Source organism: Charadrius vociferus, unplaced genomic scaffold, assembly GCF_000708025.1.
Source record: "Charadrius vociferus isolate BGI_N301 unplaced genomic scaffold, ASM70802v2 scaffold196, whole genome shotgun sequence".
Taxonomy (NCBI): domain Eukaryota; kingdom Metazoa; phylum Chordata; class Aves; order Charadriiformes; family Charadriidae; genus Charadrius; species Charadrius vociferus.
This window is the reverse complement of record NW_009648953.1, coordinates 1,246,192-1,264,092: the sequence shown is the minus strand read 5'-3', so window position 1 is coordinate 1,264,092 and position 17,901 is coordinate 1,246,192. Positions and strand designations below refer to the sequence as shown.

Here is a 17,901-nt window from a genome sequence, read left to right as displayed (position 1 = left end):
ATGGGGACTCTTATGTTCTCCAGGGGAATGCAGGCGAGGGGGAGCGCTACTATGCTGGGATGTGATAAATCAAGAATTGTTGAGATTGATGTCTTGTACTGAAGAGATTCTAGTTGGTGTACTTAGCACAGGGGAGTTGCCTCTCATGTGCTGGAGCAGAGGCTGCAAGGCACAGCACTGAGTATTTGTACTTCTGCTCCCTCTTTGGAAAATAAAGATTGTATTTTCTTACCTCTTGACGATGTGGCTTGGAAATACGTGAGGCTACATAGGTCTAAAGTGTTGCCAAATTTCACACTGCAGATTTTTTTAAATTTTTTTTTCTTTTTTTGTAGGTTTATAAAATATCCCCCAAGTTTGCTTTCTTGGTGACATCGGGTCCTTTTGTTTACACGGCAGTAGCTGTCATAAACGTGCTTGTGAACAGCAGTCTTCTTCGTGGTGATGCACCCATGATCCTCTCACTGCATCCTTCTTTCACTGTGCCAGACAACAGATTCCAAGTTCAGACAGGTGAGCTCTTCCTGACACGAAGAGGAAGAGATGTAGCTTCGTATTGATTCTCACTTCTTCAGTTATGGTTAAGTATGCAAGGTCAAGTCAAAACCCTGCCTTCTGCTCCTGTGAATCTTAATTCTTTTTTTTGGTTAAATACTTGCCAGATCCCTGGTTGAGAGACGATAAATTGTGAACAGTTAACCCCATAATTTAATGATTTATTTTTTTTTTTAATCAGGAAAATATTTTTGGCACATTGTAAAATAGGTGTGCCATTTTTCTTGCTTCAAAGAGAAAAAAAATTTCTGTGAAACATTTACTCAGAAAATCACAGTGCAAATACTTTATAATGCTTGAGTCAAGTTTCAAATCATGTTTGCCTTAAATGCTACTTTTTAGAATTCTTATAATGTAGGAGAATTGGTGAGGAGGACTGATTGCTCATGTATAATGTGAGCAGGAGGATTGCTTATATAGTATGCACCTTCCCATGTCTGCTGTACGGCAGCAGTTTATGTGAAGTCCATGACTGCTAATAATCTAAAGCAAAATATTACCCATGTAATAGATTTTGAGAGTCAGTGGTATCATTTAAAATCTTCAGGCACTATTTGCATAACAAAACCACCTGTCTGGTTGGTTGACAGTGTAATGAGGTAGTGACAGGGACTGAATATACAGGCAGAGAGTTAATGAATGTCAAACATGGTGCTTTTGTTCACGTATGTTTCATGTGTTGTTTCTGCTCTGTTAATAACTGTATGGTAAGACATCACTTCTTTTATTGTGCAGGTGTGATGTCTTTTTCCACTTTTTAACATGGTTATATAGATAAACGGTAGACATGTTTTCTGTTCTTGAACGCGGTATAACATTGCTATTAGGGTCTGTAACCTAATCATGGCATTTCTTTGGGTAAGGCTGTATCAGGAAATCCACAGATGTATGTGTAGTTAAGGTCAGTGTGCCTGCTCACGTTCTATGCTCATTCTTTCTCTCCTGTGAAAGGCTTTAAGGTCTATGTATCTAGATTTAAAAGACTGCTAATTAAGTGCTTTGCAAGTGTTAGACTGATACTAATGTGTATTAACGGACCCAATATGTGGTCTTTTAGACAAGCTAAATACTGTATTTCAGTCTACAAGAAAAAGAGATTTGTTGTTCTTTTCCTTAAGATTTTCATTGATCTGTTGTGTACTAAGGATTTCAGTGTGGCTGATTCAGTGTTCAAGTCATGTAAAATAAGCCACATATACGTAATGAAGGTCTTTCAGTATGCAAGAGGAAATAGTGGGTGTTTTGTCACAAAGATCTTTTGGTAATCTAATTGCTGCTGCAACAGATATTAATGCGTAAAGAATTTACTGCACCAACACATAATGCATTTCTACAGTGTTTTTACGCAGTGTTTCACTGAATATGTCCCGAATTCCATGAAAAAGTGATAGCCCTGTGGATACTCCTCCTCATTTTGTTCTCTCTCATGGTAGTACTTGTTCGTAGGAATAATGTGTACCCTTTGCCTTCAGTGCTTCAGTTTGTGCCTCGGAATGTGGATGTTGGGTTCTGCAACTTTAGCCGGCGCATTGAGAAAGGGCTGACAATGGCATTTATGGAGGTGAGCAAACACCAGGAGTTCTACAACTTCACTGTGCAGGTAAGAAGATTAGCATGTTTTGTATCTGCCCCTTTTTCTCCTCAGCTTTGGTTGTCCTGTGTTTCATCCAGCCAGTAAAATGAGTTAGGTGTTCACTGGCTACAACTTGTCATCTAGATCGTGTAGAACTCTGAGGCTTTTATGAAATCAGGACTTTTTTCCCCCTACAAAATAATACGGTACCACATATCCCTCTGGTTTCAAGCTTTTTGAAAAAATGATACAAGGTCATGATTTATATCCAAAAGCGTTATTGAATATAATAGGGTTTACAGTTTTTCGTATAAAGGCTGCCCCAACCCTTATCAAAGTCATTCCCATCAGATTTTACTGTTACAATGTTAGGGTGTGGTTAGAATGTTTTTGTTGGAAGGCAGCTTTCGGTCTCACTGCCACTCAGGCGATCCTTTTAGGGTATGTAGGAGTTATATGCACTCTGCTGTTATGTGAGCAAACACACTGGTTGCTTCTGATGTCTAGAAATACTTAGCAGTATACGATGTCCGTGGCACCTGCTACTGGAACTTCACATATGAAATGTATTGCATATGTGCTGGGTACTGAATCGCATAGCAGAGCCTAAAACGCCCTGGAAAGTCAATAATTCAACTTAATGAGACCAACTCCCTCTTCTGTCTGAATTCTTGGATTTAGTCTAGCTTTGTTGTAATACCAAAATTAGTAAAAATTTTTATCATGTTATTTAACTGGCACCATAAATGCCCATCTGTGGTACCTTAAAATAAAATCATAGCAGGAAAAATGACATAAACTTTATTGTACCTAAAGTACTATATAGTAAAGTGCTCAGAACTGTACAACTGCATGACACAGTGTGACTGGATAGACTGAAGACAGAACAAGCAAAGCAATTTCTTGGACTATCAGCTTAGCAAACTTTTAAGTACTTCCTTAATGCCTGGAAGAGGTGTGTCTACATGAACACAGTTGCTGTGTATATTGGTCCCAAAATAAGGCTTCTAACCAGTGGTAGGGTCTGGGCATGGATGTTGCAGGAGGTTTTGACCAAGCGAACATCCATTTTCAGAATGTCTCTTTACCATGGTCTCTTCCTGTCTATTTCATGCAGTTTGGTATTCATCTAAGATTTCTTGGTAGATTTATTTTGCTGACTATCTCTAGGTCGTTTTTTTCATCATTTTCTGGGCTGTAGCTTTCAGATCATTCTGAATTATGATTGACCTTAAAGGGCAACTCTTAGAAGAGGAATTCACATGTAACTTTGCCTCTTCTGAGACTCAGCAGGCTAAAACAACCTGGAGTAGACGTTCCTCTGTTTTGATATGAGCTGCCCTCCCCCCTCTTCATATTAGGGGAAAAAAAAAAACGAGACTGTCAAGGAAGGAATGGAAATGCCAGTGATTTGATTTTGCTGACTATGCTTCAATCTTGTCTTTTCAGATACTGAACATAACTCTCAGTAGGCATGGGGTGGCGTTTCGGCAAGGCCCCGTGAGCATTGTTTTTGCTGTCCGAGGTAGATACGGTTTTCTAAATGGGTCCGAAGTCAGTGAGCAGCTAAGAAACTTGTCTGTGGTGGAATTCAGCTTCTACCTGGGCTTTCCTGTGCAGCAAATTGCTGAACGTGAGTACTTGCTGTTTGCCAAGACTACAAAATACTTTTTTTGTAGTATTTTTTCCTCTCTACAATTTTAAAGTAATTTTGTGTGTAAGTGATAATGCAACTTCAGGTACCTAACTTGTATCATGAATTCTGCTGAGCAAATCCATGCCCCTCTCTGTTCACATACTGCATATCTGTGTTAGAGCAGCTTGTTGGTTTTGTCATCATCCTTTCCTTCTGCAGTGGGCCAGTTGTGCTTCGCCTGGTCTTAGTCCAAATTTTTTTTAAAAAAAGTCACTCTGACCAGTATTGCTGTGAAGTGTGATCCAAGGTGCATGTCTGGATATGTCTGCAGGGACCTTGGCTTCTTCTTAGCAGGATTTACTACCTTGGGCGTTGCGTTGCGCTTACTAAAAAGTCTGGGACATTGGCAACATAAGCTTATATTTGCCCATCTGGCTTATCTGTTAGTCAGCAGCAGTTGTTTTTTTGAGTAGTCTATTATCTTTCAAGGTACTATCTTTTAAGCATTTCTCTTGCTTTTTATGTACAACTTGCAGTGCAAGTCACCTCTTCCAGACCATGACATCCTAAACTTAGACTAATGAGAACTGCTGGCATAACAGAGTTTGCTTGACACTCACCCTTGGCTAGATTTTTCAGATTACCTCAGTCTCATAAATTAAGCAAGTTTCTAAACTCAACACTTATCCTTTTACATGAATGGATTGTTCGTGACAGAAATGTCTCATGAACGTAAGCAAGATCATGAGAAATCAGTACTCGCCTTTCCTGGTGGCAGGTGTTACTGTTAACCCAATCCATTAACTCCCAGTTTCTCTTATGTCACTGTGCTTTCCCATGCAGACATTTAATTGTCAGTTATTTTTGTGAGCTACAAAGGTGCATAGCACCTGACATTGTGGTTCTCTCTATGAAGTTAAATGTCTAGTGGAAAATCAGGCCTAATGCAGCTCCTGTTCATTAGGCAGCTGTACAGTAGTAGTCAACAAAGTTATTAAAAGAGAGTGTCAGCGGATGTTGTGTTCTCTGTAGCACCTTTAAATCTATATAAAGTGATTGCACAGGATAATTTCCCAGTGCTTAGAAGTAGCGTAAACATACTAATTTTTTGAAACTTTCTATTTTCATTTTTCAGTATTTTGAACCTTCTGCTCCCATAATCAATTAAAAAATGTAGCAGATTGTTGTCTCATTTCCTTTAAACATTTCTGCTCTCAGTCAGTCTCATGCAGACTGTACCTGTGCAGTAACAGCTGTATTTAATTCATCCAGGACCAAAAGCCTTGAGAATCCTTATCCATTGATGACTATCATTTCTTTTGTTCCTTGTGAGGCCACAGAATTTCTCAGCTTGCGGGCTGTGGTCTTTATCTCTCACTGAATTCAAATTAAATCTTGTGTTTGCCGTAATTGCTTGAAAGACATTTCTCTTTACTCTGCATCATCTCTTTTGCACCTTTGCCCTAGGGTTTATTACTTTTAGTCTCTTGGGTATTATTTTCAGCGTCATGGGGCTTTTTTTTCCTGTGATGTACACACATTATGTCCTACAGTTTTTATTTTTGTCCACATAGTGATATTTGTAGTGAATTTGCAGGTTGCCCCTTGCTGAGAACTCATCTTCTGGATAGTGCAATGGAGCTATGGTGCAATTAAATGATAACAGAACTTCTGCCAAGGCTGATGTACCCTAAAAGACAGGCTGGTCATAGGGGAAAAGCATTCCTATTAAACATGCATGTACACTGTTCTTCTTATTTTTCCTTTCCTGATGGTACTTAGGAAATTTGAAGGTAATGTATTTAGTGCTTATAGCGGGAGCTCTCCCTGTGTTATCTGCATGTTTATAGTGCCTGGCCAGTGGGGCTGATTCTTGGCCAATGCCAGTGGAGCTCTGTGGTAGCTCACATGTTAATGAGAAAGCCAAGCAGAGTAGAATGAGTGAAGAGGTCAGGCAATGCCTTTGGAAAAAGGTCACATTCGGATTACTCCTCCTTTCCCAACTACTCTGAGGATTTGCAGTGAAGTAATGTAGATGTTGGCCGTTGTGGCCTGGCAAATCTTGCCTCTTTTAGTACAGTGGCATGTCTAAATCTGTGGGTGAGTTATAGAAATAACTTTGTTTCTGAAGCTTCAGGAACGAGCATGGTAATTTCATTCCTGCAAATTCCAGCACAGACCTCTAGACTCTAAACACAAAATTGTTCTTCCTCCCCTCAAATCGACCAAGTCTCCCAAACAATACAGAACCTCATATCCTCAAGCAGACCCTTAGTGTAGGAAAGCAGAGTTACTCATCAGTGGTGACTAAGTCCATCATGATACGCACTTTATTCCCAGATTTTCCTGTTCGCAGCTCTTGAAAATTGCTGTTTCTTTGGTGCACATCCCCAGTAGCGGGGATGATGACAGCTGAACAAGTTATGTATACACCCTGGCCTTCAATGACCCCATCTTACTCCTGCCATAGTCAATTGACTGGATGTTTCCAACAGAGTATAGCACTTGCCTCAGAGATCTTAGCCAGAGTTTGGTGGTGGTGGCGTCTCTTTGATAGAGAAATGTTGAAGACAACCTTCAGATTTGTCTAGACTGAAGTTTCAAAACATTTGATGTTGTACTAAAATAAATAAAACAAAATACATGTAATAAATCAAATTAAAAGAAATATCTTAAATTTCAATTTAGTAATTCAGAATTTTTAGGAACTACGAGAGCTCCCTAAAGTTCACAATGTAGAAAACATGAGGATTTGGTGGATATGATGCCCTAAATCAAGAAGCATCTTGTCAGTGTTTGACTTGCTTGTTTCTAGAGAAACTCGTATTTACTGTAGATTGAGCCCACTGCAGGACAGCTCATTTTGATTTGAACTTGTCTAGTCTGGTCTCAGTAGTGTGCCGGTGCGTTTGTAGTCACTTGTTTTGGAACACCAGACATGGTGCGATTTGCTAAGTCAGCAAAGCGGGAACACAGTTTCTCAGCTTGCTAGAGCTATGGGTCTGTCTGTCAGCAAGCACAATAATGAATGTAGCTCATACGCTTTTGTAAGCGAGGCAACCACATTTGGTTATTTTTAGCTGTTTCTACAGTTTTTTGCACTGTTGCTGTGACTGTATTTTGAGGTAAAGGATTTCAGATCTTCAGATTCAGAGCCACAAAACATGTCCAAAGGTAAAGCAGCATTGGGCAGATCCTTCTTGAGGCATCCTATGCAGCAGTCTGTTGAGGATGACCAACAGCCAAATTCTCAAAGCTACTTTGGCAGGAAGATGCCTAAATGTTTTTATTTTCTAGGTCCTGACCTCTCTGCTTTCATCCTGTCCCTCGGTCTACAGAGGAGTCGTAGCAGGGAAGGTGTTGTGAAGATCTTCCTGAGATAGATAGCTGCTTTAGTCTGTGCAAGTTGTTGTGCAACCCTCTGTTTTCCAACGTGAATTTGGGGGGGATTTTTGGATATTTATATATTTATACATAAACAATTTACGTGTGTTATTGTTTATATGTAAATATGAAATGTTCCTTGCCATACTGTCCTATGCCATTTGTACCTTAGTTATCAGGCATGGTAACAGTTAATACTCTTGGCGGTGACTTCCCTCTCCTGCCCCCGAGGACTCTGTATATGATTTTGTAAGTTTTATAGTCTGCATTTGAAGCAAAAGAACTGATTTGTAGGTGAGCTGAGCTGTCAGGGGCTTCAAGTTGATTCATACTGAGGAAAAGCTACTTGTCTAATATCACTGTATCTCAACATTGTTAAGTGAAGTGAGACCTTATCTTCAGTATCCCGAATATGAGCCTTGTTTGAAGGAATGTGTTTGCTTCCTGCCACTTGTTCACTTCACATTGCCTTTCACACTCAGTCCTTTCACTGTTTTGTTTTGGGTTTTTTTCACATAACTAATATGTACTGATTATATTTTTAACTGTGTGGGTTGTGCCTGCACAGTGCATCATTAACAACAGGACTTTTTTGTCAGGTTTTTTCCACTCATCTAGAGTCAGGCTCACTAGTGAAAATTGTTAGTTTGACAGAATGGACTGTTGTATGCAGGAATAGGGCTGTTGGAGTGGCCAAGGCTGGAAACTTCCAGAGTTTTTTCTTTCCCCCATGGACTTCTAGGTGACTTTAGCAACCTGCTGATGTTGAAATGTTCAGTTTATACCTTCCTACATGCTTATTTTGCATTGTACACCTTGCATCTCACAGTTCAGATTGCAAACTGGTTAGATGGTCATGAACTACTACATGTCAGCAGAAAAAAAAAACAAGTCTGTTGAGGGGTTTTGGGTGCTAGTTCATTAAGGACAATAGGGAAGAATATATTTGGTATCTCTTTGCAGCTGGAAGATTTCTCTTGAGGACAGGCAAAGGCTAACTGTGGACTAGATGAGGAATATTGGCCTTCTTGAACTTACCCCAAATAAATCTCTTTGTTTTTATTAAGACTTTAAATAGAGTTGCCTTGGGACTTGCTATTTTTTCAGTGCTGTAAGTAGCACTTTGATGGGTGGCATCTATTTCAGATATCTTGGAGATGTTGCAAGGCCAATGGGATAATACAAAAATCATATGATGCAGTCCAAAGACTGCAGAAATATTTGGCAGGTTTTTTTCTGGGTGGATTTTGGATCAGTCTTTTAACAGATACAGTGTGTTACTATTGTCCACACCCCAATATTTGCGTGGAATCTTATTTTTCAGGTGATGCCTTCTCATTCCAAATATTGCATTTGCTCCACACTTCCTATTACTGTTCCTCTATTTATCATAAATAAGAACGATCAATATGGTATTGGTTCTATCCTGCATGGTCCCACAAACCTCTGTATGAGAGGGGCAGAGAGGTCCTTGTTGGAGCATCTGGCAAAGGCCATGCTGCCCGAGTGGTGTGCTTCAAACTGCTGTCAAGAGGTTTCTGGGTGACCCTTTGCCTTTTCAGTCAGTGTTGAATCAACGCTGTTACGCTGTATGGTGCTTCAGGGCTGCATGTTACAATCTTCTAATGATGCTAGCATCCACTTCATTAATGCATTCATAGTCATTAGCAGACCAGCCGCAATCTAACTAATAATTGCATTTTGTCTATCCAGCTTCCTCTTCAGAATAACAATCAGCCCGTGCTGTTTTTAATCGTTAGTCCCAGGGTGCATTAGGAATCTTGCAAGTATGGTCTTGCTGCAGTGCTGAGACTCCAGCTGAGCTCTGGATCTGGCCACATGTGTGTTGGTGAGACACTTGAGTGACCTATGCAATAGGAGTTGGAGCCTGGATTTTCTGACTTCTGAGCATGGTCTCAGTTGCAGAAGTGTCCATCATTTCATGCATTTGTCATCAGGTTTTAGAACCCAGCCTTAGTTGCCAGTGATCACGGCACATCTTCCTTTTCAATTTCAAGATTTTCTGCTCAAGTTGTTTTATTTTTAAATTTCATTAATTCCGTGAAAAGTTTAAGTGAGTAGTCATCCAGCAATTTGCATGAATTAAATCATTTTCAAGCACTAATTAGAAAAAGTGTGAAGAGCACATTAAGTATTGAGGCAAAACACGATTTTGGTTTAAAAGAAGAAAAAACTCTGAACTTCTAGCAGTTTGAAGTTTTATGGCCATTGGAAGGGTTTTGATTTTCTTATCTTGCTCTTTCCATGCTTTGGAAAAACAACAGATGCAGTTTAGTTTGTACTTTATTGTTCAGGTTGTATTTCTGATTTGAAGTAAACAATTGTATGACCAGAGTAAATAGAACTCCAATCAAAAAGCTACAATCGGAAGAATCATGTAGCAGGATGCTGAAATTAGATGTCTTTTATGACCAGAGTAAATAGAACTCCAATCGAAAAGCTCGTGTAGCAGGATGCTGAAATTAGTTTAAATGGACTGTGAGGTGCTTTTTGTATGTCTGAGAGTTTTGGAAATTTGATGCATCCTGGTCAGTCTATAGAGAGACGATGTTTCCTGTTCAGAATGAAGGACGATATTCTGATATGCTTCTGAATAGTAAGTCATTAAGTGCCTCCCATGTGGTTCGCTTGAAGCTAGTGGTGCTATTATTGAAATAAAGGTGGAATAACAAAATTTTCATTTTTTTCCATAGGACTGTTTATAAATCTATGAAAATAAAAGGTACAATGTAACTAGTAATTCTTTTGCTCTTGCCTTAACAAAAAATACGTAAGTTTTTTAAAGAGCAGAAGAATCAGTTATTAGGTACACTGATAGAGGTCAGCTACTCTATAAATTATTGCAAATTAAATTACAAAAAATGGTAATTTTCGATTTCCCTGAAACATGCAATAGTGGCAAGCTATTCTACAACAACAGGACATCTTTACTCTAAATTCACCTGGCATGGACCGGGTCATTTAATTGGTATGTGCCACATTCTTTCTATTCATGAAATGGTTTAAAAATTAACCTTTGTATAATGCTTAGCAAACTGTATCTGAATTAAATATTTTGAGAAAGTTAAGACCATTCCTTTTTCTTATTGCCATAGTGAAGTGTAAGACTTCCCTTGAGAAAACTGTTGGCCCAGCCCCCATCTTCACTTCTTTCCCAACATGTCTTTACTGCTCTCCAGTGGAAACCTTGGGAAAAATCTTATCCCTATTGAAGTTGGTGGAAGTAGGCTTTATTTACTTCACGGGGCAAGGATTTCACGCTTGAGCACAGCTTTCTTGGAATATCTGAGAAATTAGGAAAGCTTGGAGCCACCAAGCCAAACACAAAAGCCGTAAGATTTGTCCACAGCAATGCTTGCACATGCATTTATTGGTGGGTTTTGTAAAAACTTAAAAAATACCAAGGTGGTGGTTTTTTTAATGCTTTCCCCTGCACAAGTCTGGAACAAAAATCAGATGTATTTAGTTTTCTGCTTTACATTTACTGTCTTCATGTAGTTTCTGCCTCAGAGAAGGTCTTATTTTCATTCTGAGACATTCATGAGTAGCCTCATTGCCCTTTGAGCAAAAATATGATCCTGCAGCTAGCTCAGTGAGAGTCACAATTCAGACAGGGGGCTTTTACTTTCGAGTTTCTAGGAGCAATGACCTCAGTACAGCAGCTTGAAATCTTTCAGGTAATAAATCTGACTGCTTCAGTTAGCTTCTTTTTGTTCAGAGACGAACTGGGGTATGTATGTTTGGAGCACTTTCCTTACCGTTGTGTCTGCATAGCCTCAGGACCAGTAATACATCTGTGTAAATAAGATGCTTACTGACAGTATAAATTATGAAATGGCTTCCTTTTTGGTGTATGTTGTTGAGAATACTGTTCTTATGGATGTTTTTCCTCCATTCTGTTTTTCCCTCAGCCTTTCATTATCCCAAGCTTAATGTGTCTCAGTTGATGAAGTCTTCCTGGGTGAGAACAGGTACGTACAGTGTCTGTGAGTAAGTAAGAGTGCAATTATTTTTGTTAGCGGGATAACTAGCCTACATAAATACCGATAGCTTAGGGGTGCTGCATTTTTATGAGGTAGTAATGTGCCTGAACTGAATAAATTCTAAACCCAAAGTCCTAGTGACCCGAAATATCTGGGAGATGTAGTTCCTGGGTCTAGAATGAACTACTGCAATTCCTTGATAACGCACACAAAGTAGTTCTTGTCTATAAAGTCGTTTATTCTTAGTGAGACAACTTACTGTCACGCATTAAGTGTCTACTCTGCATGCTGTCAATATACCACGTTGATTTTTAGTTTTTTTTATTTTAAGTGAAAATTATTTTTTTTTTTGTGTGGCACTTTCTACCAAAACATGCCAGGAATAAAACAGAATGAAAATAGATACATTACAAGTACATGATAGTGTTTCATCACATTTCACTGATTCTTCTGATTCATTCACAGCAGATCCCTCCCACCCAAGTCTTCTGAATGTTTTATTCTATAATTCACAGATATGGTTGAGCTATCACGTTTAGATGCTCAAAGGCAGTTGAGGTTGCCTGCCTGCTGTAGGTCCTACCTGCTTCTTTTAAGCAGAAAGCCAGAACGGTGACCAGGCTATGTCTAGCAAACTTGCTGTTAGGGTGCAGGTGCACCACTGAATACACTTCTGTCTTCCCACGACTATTCCACTGATAGCTCACCACTAATATGGACTTACTCTTTTTTCAGGTATCCCTATCTCCTCTCACCAGTGACCCAATTCACTTTTTAAGCAGAAAACCAGGTGGCAACCTAATTTCTGAAGCCCCCATGGTTTGTGTTAGAAAAGAAAAATGGATTTCAGATCCAGGTTCAGTAATGTGAGGGAAGCAACATGTGTGTATCCCACATCTAATGTCATCCTTCCTTAGAGATTTATGTTGGATTTATGATTCTATCCTGGTCTAGTGGGAGGTGTCCCTGACTATTGGCAGGGAGTTGGAACTCGATGATCTTCAAGGTTCTTTCCAACCTAAACCATTCTATGATCTTTTGGTCACACCCCCACCCTCTGTTGCCCAGCCCTAGGTTTGCTTTGTCCGTTGTTGCTGGAAGTTCCTTTAGAACCTGCAGGAAGCAGAGGGTTCTTCCAGCTCAGAAATCCTGTCCCTTTCGATTTTTCTAAACTTGCTGACTAAGATTTTGAAAGCCAATTGCAGCACCTTTTTTTTGCTGTAGAGGAATTTTTTGTAATCCCAGTTCTTGCAGGCAGCCTGGGAAGAGCTTGTAGACTTTGGCTGGGTCAGTCCTTTCAGTCTGTAAATTGTATTGTAAGGGAATCATGACTTAGGAAAATTATAGAATTTATGCACGAGAAGATGAGGTTTTTAATACTAGATTACCCAGATGTATGTGCATGTATCCCAATAGTGATAAAATGTTGGGATATGCAGTGTTCTCTGTAGCTGTCCCTCTCAGTTGTAGAATACAGTTCATGCTATTATGGATAATTCATTGATACTGAAATTCAATACACAGGCAAGAACCGTCCTCTGCTTGCTGTGTATAATAGCCTTAGGCCACTGTCTATTTATTTTGCTATTTAATTGAGATACTTAGTCTGCAATTGAATTTAGAAGGCAGATGCTGTTGATCTCTGTGAGAAATCATGAAAATGTTCCCTTTTTCTGACATCTGCAGTGAAAATTTGTAAATGGAAAAAGTGGGTTTAATATTTTTGCTTTAAAAATTAGGACAATTAATTTTTTTTAAATTGATTTTATCTAATTGGATGGCTTTTTATTAAGCACCACACTCAAAAACATAAACATTAAAACACTGAAGAAGGGACTTTTAAAAAATATGAACCATTTTAGTGGAGACCCTCAGGAATGAAAACTGAATTATTTTACTGCAATCATCAGTGAGTTGGTTTACTGTCCTTCATGGTTGTTTAATTAGGTCATTTGAATGACCATTGCTCCATTCACTCCACTTTTCTTTTACTGAATGCCATCTTGTTAGTAAAGGTGCATACTTGTTTCATGTTTCTTTTGGGTTGTTGCTCAGAGATTCCTCTCAGCATTAGCTGCCCAGTGACCTGGAGTACCTGGGGTTGGGAAGTGATGTGGGCAGGGCTACTAACCAGGTTTTGTTGTGCTATGATTACCATACTTTTTAATTTTGTCTTATCTAGGGAAGATGGGCTTGGAATAGACAACTTCATTCGTGTGCTGGTGGTCTCCTATTTTTTCTCCTTGATTCTGAACCCTTGCCCTGCCCATCTCCACCTCTGTATGATTTCTAAATACAACGTTTTGAGTGAAAGTAGTTTTAGCAGATAATTTAGGCTGAACTTTATTTGTTTTTAAATAATCATTGAATGCTCAGAATTTTGTGGTTTCTTTAGAACTGAAACTGTTTCTTCAGTATCCTGGTTGAGATGCCAAAAACGCCCTCTGCCTTAATTTTTTTTTTAATTTATTTCTTTTAATATTTTCCCACTCAACATATTCCTTTCCAACATGTAACCTCTGACTGAACTGGGCAGTATTCCCATAAGAATATAGCTGCTCTTGGATTGTCCTTGAGATGTCACAGGGTGACTCAAAGCTTGTAACTGAAGTTGCAAAAAAGAGACTGAAAGTTTTACTAATTCATTTGTGTTCTTGGGTTACTTTCTCTGCAATGTAGTTCTCTTGGGTGTCGTCGACCAGCGAATTCAGGAGGAAGTGTTTCAGGCTGAGATGGAGCGGAAACTAGCTCACCTGTTAAACGAGGCGTTGGTCAGAGGGCGGATATGGAGACGAGCCAGTTTTGCAGGCAGCAACATTGTGCAGGTATTAAGAGCTCAAAGTCAGAGGAAGAAATAAAGGGTAATAAATTATTGAATAAGTTAATATTGTCTAGGTTTTGAGTTGAGAAAGAGAACTCAAAAGCATATATCACTTTTAGCTACTTGATAATTGTTGTTGCACACCTAAAATATGGCTCTTTTGTGTACCTTGTCTTTTAAGCTAAACATAGCAAATGTAAACAGCTGAATATTGTGAGTGGCTACTAAAAATTTCTGATGTCTTCTTAAAAGCTATATTGAAAATTATTTTACCAACATCCTATTTTAAAAGCTTGCTATCTTGTCTGACTAATGTAAGGTGCCCAGCAAAGGGAGCCAGGATGCTCATGTGGAATGATTACTCATCTGAGTCAAAAACGTGCTCTGCTGGAACAGCTCTCTGTGATGTTTTGGTGGTGGTGTAGAAATATGAAATAGAATCATGTGCAGCTTGATGCAGCAGTAGAGTAGTATATTCTACCCCTTAACTGCCTATTTGTCACAGTACTCCTGGTCACAGGAAGGGCTTTCAAGTAAGAATGATTAAACATGTCAAATCTTGCACACATGGCAATTTCTGCTATCTGGATTCCAGTGCTGTTTTATAGTTTTTTCACAGGTGGAATTATTCACATAATGTCCAGGAAGACTTAGATGTTTAATTTTAAGTTTTAAATTCTCACATGTGTTCTTTCCAGTCAATTCAACAAACTGAAAGCCAAAATATGCTCTAATGGCTCATCTTCTTAAAAATTACTTTTTCCAGCTAATTCATTGACAGCTGGTTAACTTCACAGATGCCCTTCTAGTAGTTCAGACCTATTATCTTTATTTAATTTAATCCTATAGTTTTTGCTACCACTTACATTTCCAGATGTTGGGATTTTCTTACTTTTGTTTTCCTGACTCAGAAACATCTGTTTCAGTAATAGAGATGTTATTTTATTTTTCTTTGGTGCAGCTTTGAATTTCCGCAAATAGATGTATGCTTCAGATCTTCTATTCCCAACACCTCTTATGGCACTTTGTTCTTTATGCCTCAGTCCTCCCTTTGCATATAAATTAAATAAATATTCCTTATGTTGCTAGCAAAGATACCACAGCCTATAAAATGTGTACGTGTAGATTATGGTTTTACTATTTTACATAATAAAGCTCAGGTAATTTATTTTTGCAAGCACAAAATTACAAGCAGGTCCTTTCTAGCTAAAGGAATAGTATTTTGGAAAGTGAAAATACAATGTTTTTCCTGTGACTTTGTATTACTTACCTGGACATAAGATGAGGTCTGCAGCTTATGTTCCAAACAGCAGTGCTGCTTATTTATGCTACTTAATTAGTGCAAAGAATCTGCAAACTGCTGTCTTTGGGCAGTGGAGGATTCTCTTAGTTATGGTCAATACATCATACCATACCACATAACACAGGGCTTCTCCAGGTGTTCACAGCCCAGGCTATTATAATAAAGGAGATTGTAATAAAGGAGATGTGCAAGAAGGAAGGCTGAAGGAGATACGTTGCTAGGTGTCTGTGATAGGTGTCCTGCTCTCCTTCACGAGAGGTAGGTGCCATCAGGTACTTCTTGCAAGCTTATTGGTAGCTTGCTTTGGCAGGATGTTCAGGTGTGTGGTGGGTGAGATAGCCTTAGAGGCCATTGTGTGCAGCTGGAGTGATGCACCTGGTAGTGGGCTCCTAAGTGGAGGATGATTTCTTTCAACTGTGCCCCCTGTCAGTTGAGGATCTGGTACATAGTCATTCACAATAAACCTTTTAGTTTTATTGCTGCTAATTCTATTCCTCATAGCCAAGTTTATAAGCTGTGTTTGAAGTGTGTTGTATGTATGCATCAGGGAGAGCTATTAACATTCTTTGTGCTTTGTATTCAGATTTTCCCATATGTATTTCTTGCACACAAATCAGCGACTGCTATGATACTAGGCCACGATGAAATGAAAATGGGAACAGAAGCTGCCAGCAACACGTTTATTAGCAGGACATGCATATATCCACGAAAGACTAGACACACCGTTCATTTGTGTTAAGCCCCTATAGACTGGAGTTTTTCCTAAGGTGAAAGATATTTATAGTGTATCAAAATGTGACATTTCTAAGCTCTGTGGAAAATCAGGACTGTGTGTCAGAAGGTGAAGCAATTATTTGTGAATGTTACTGCAGGCATATTAGTTTCCTTTCACATACTAAGAAAATAGAAGTGATACCTTGTGAGGTTTAGATTTCATTTCTAAAGGCACGTGTTAGGATCTAAGAATTTTTAAAATTACTCTTTAAATCTATACACTTTGAATAAGAGCTTTGAACTACCTAGGGTGCCCAAGTAACATGTTTTCCCCTCTCGTTTGCCTATCTGTACTATTAACAGGTGGCACTGCATGATAAAAAAAAGAAAAAGCCTGTAATCGTTACATATTAAAAACTCTGAAGCCCCACACCTGTCTGTTATACATGAGATAGTTCCATTCATTTTTGTGTAATGCTTATATTAATGTTTCACAGAGCGAGGCGCCTGTATTTTTAATATGTATCTGCTATGGCTGCAAATGGAAGGCACATGTTTAATGCGGTTTGCATTGTGTCTGCAGAAGCTGGGCCCCACGCTATATTTTGTCAATAGTTTATCATAATAACTCATTCTCATTAAATTTTTTGAATTGTAGCTTAAAAATATATGGGAAGCTAATGGCACTGGTGAGGGCACACCTGGAATACTGTGTTCAGTTTTGGGCCCCTCACTACAAGAAAGACATTGAGGCGCTGGAGCGTGTCCAGAGAAGGGCACCAAAGCTGGTGAGGGGTCTGGAGAACAAGTCTTTTGAGATGCAACTGAGAGAACTGGGGTTGTTTAGCCTGGAGAAAAGGAGGCTGAGGAGAGACCTTATCGCTCTCTACAGCTACCTGAAAAGAGGTTGTAGTGAGGTGGGGGTCGGTCTCTTGTCCCAGGTAACAGGTGGCATCAACTTGCACCATGGGAGGCTTAGATTGGATATTAGGAAATATTTCTTCACTGAAAGTGTTGTCAAGTAATGGAACGGGCTGCCCAGGGAAGTGGTTGAGTTGCTATCCCTGGAGGTATTTAAAAGACAGGTAGATGTGGTGCTGAGGGACATGGTTTAGTGGTGGACTTGGCAGTGTTAGGTTAACGGTTGGACTTGATGATCTTAAAGGTCCTTTCCATCCATAATGATTCTATGATTCTAATGCAAAAATAATTAATTGTCCTTCATTTCAGCATGCTTGGTCTTTTGAACCTAATAGAAAGCGAAAAGGTGATCCTACTAAGTGACAAAAAGAAGGATGTTCTGATTTAAAGAGCATATTAGGTGACACTGTAGTTGTAATGTGTGTGAGGAAATAGTAGCTATGAGGGGACATAATGGCTGAATTGAGCTTTTCATTAAGGCAAGGCTCTTTCTCTTGATTGGACAACCTATGTGTCTCTCCCAAGTGTGTAATCTAAGTAAAGACCCAGTCTTGCTGGGAGTCTTTTAGGTTTTTAAATAAGGCCTCTGGGGACTGCTGCTGCTTCACCTTCTCTTCAGAGGCCCCCCTGATGGCTGCTCTGAACAGAGACCGGCCCCTCCATGAGGTTGCCCACAACCTGTTCCTGCCTCTGTTTTGGCAAGCTAGTTTCTCAGCTGGCGAAGCCTCTGCAAGCCAGCAGAGGAAATTTCCTTAGCATTGCCCTCTCCGTTCCCTTTACCAGTCTCCCCAGCTCAGCGCGAAGAGAATCTGCCAAAGCGGGTCAGTGCTGCCCTGTCCAGCCCTGGCTGGAGGGAGCACTTCAGGAGGAAGCCGGCTGCCCGCAAGCGGGGCCACCATTTCCCATCCTGACAGGTTCCTGTGAGAGCTCTCTCAGACCCAGGGCAGGTTACGTGCAGTGCCTGTTTCACATATGTTTTATGTTGCCTTG

The 17,901-nt window shown here is 39.6% G+C and overlaps 1 protein-coding gene across 1 annotated transcript in view; it reads left to right on the top strand.

Annotated features, from left to right (window-relative positions):
- The window catches only part of KIAA1549 (KIAA1549 ortholog), a 76,929-nt gene that overhangs the window by 9,994 nt on the left and 49,034 nt on the right, over positions 1-17,901 (top strand). The window contains exons 3-7 of the mRNA XM_009887406.1: positions 336-513; positions 2,028-2,155; positions 3,578-3,761; positions 11,081-11,140; positions 13,832-13,977. Coding sequence (XP_009885708.1) covers positions 336-513; positions 2,028-2,155; positions 3,578-3,761; positions 11,081-11,140; positions 13,832-13,977 — 696 coding nt within the window. The remainder of the gene's footprint in view (positions 1-335; positions 514-2,027; positions 2,156-3,577; positions 3,762-11,080; positions 11,141-13,831; positions 13,978-17,901) is intronic.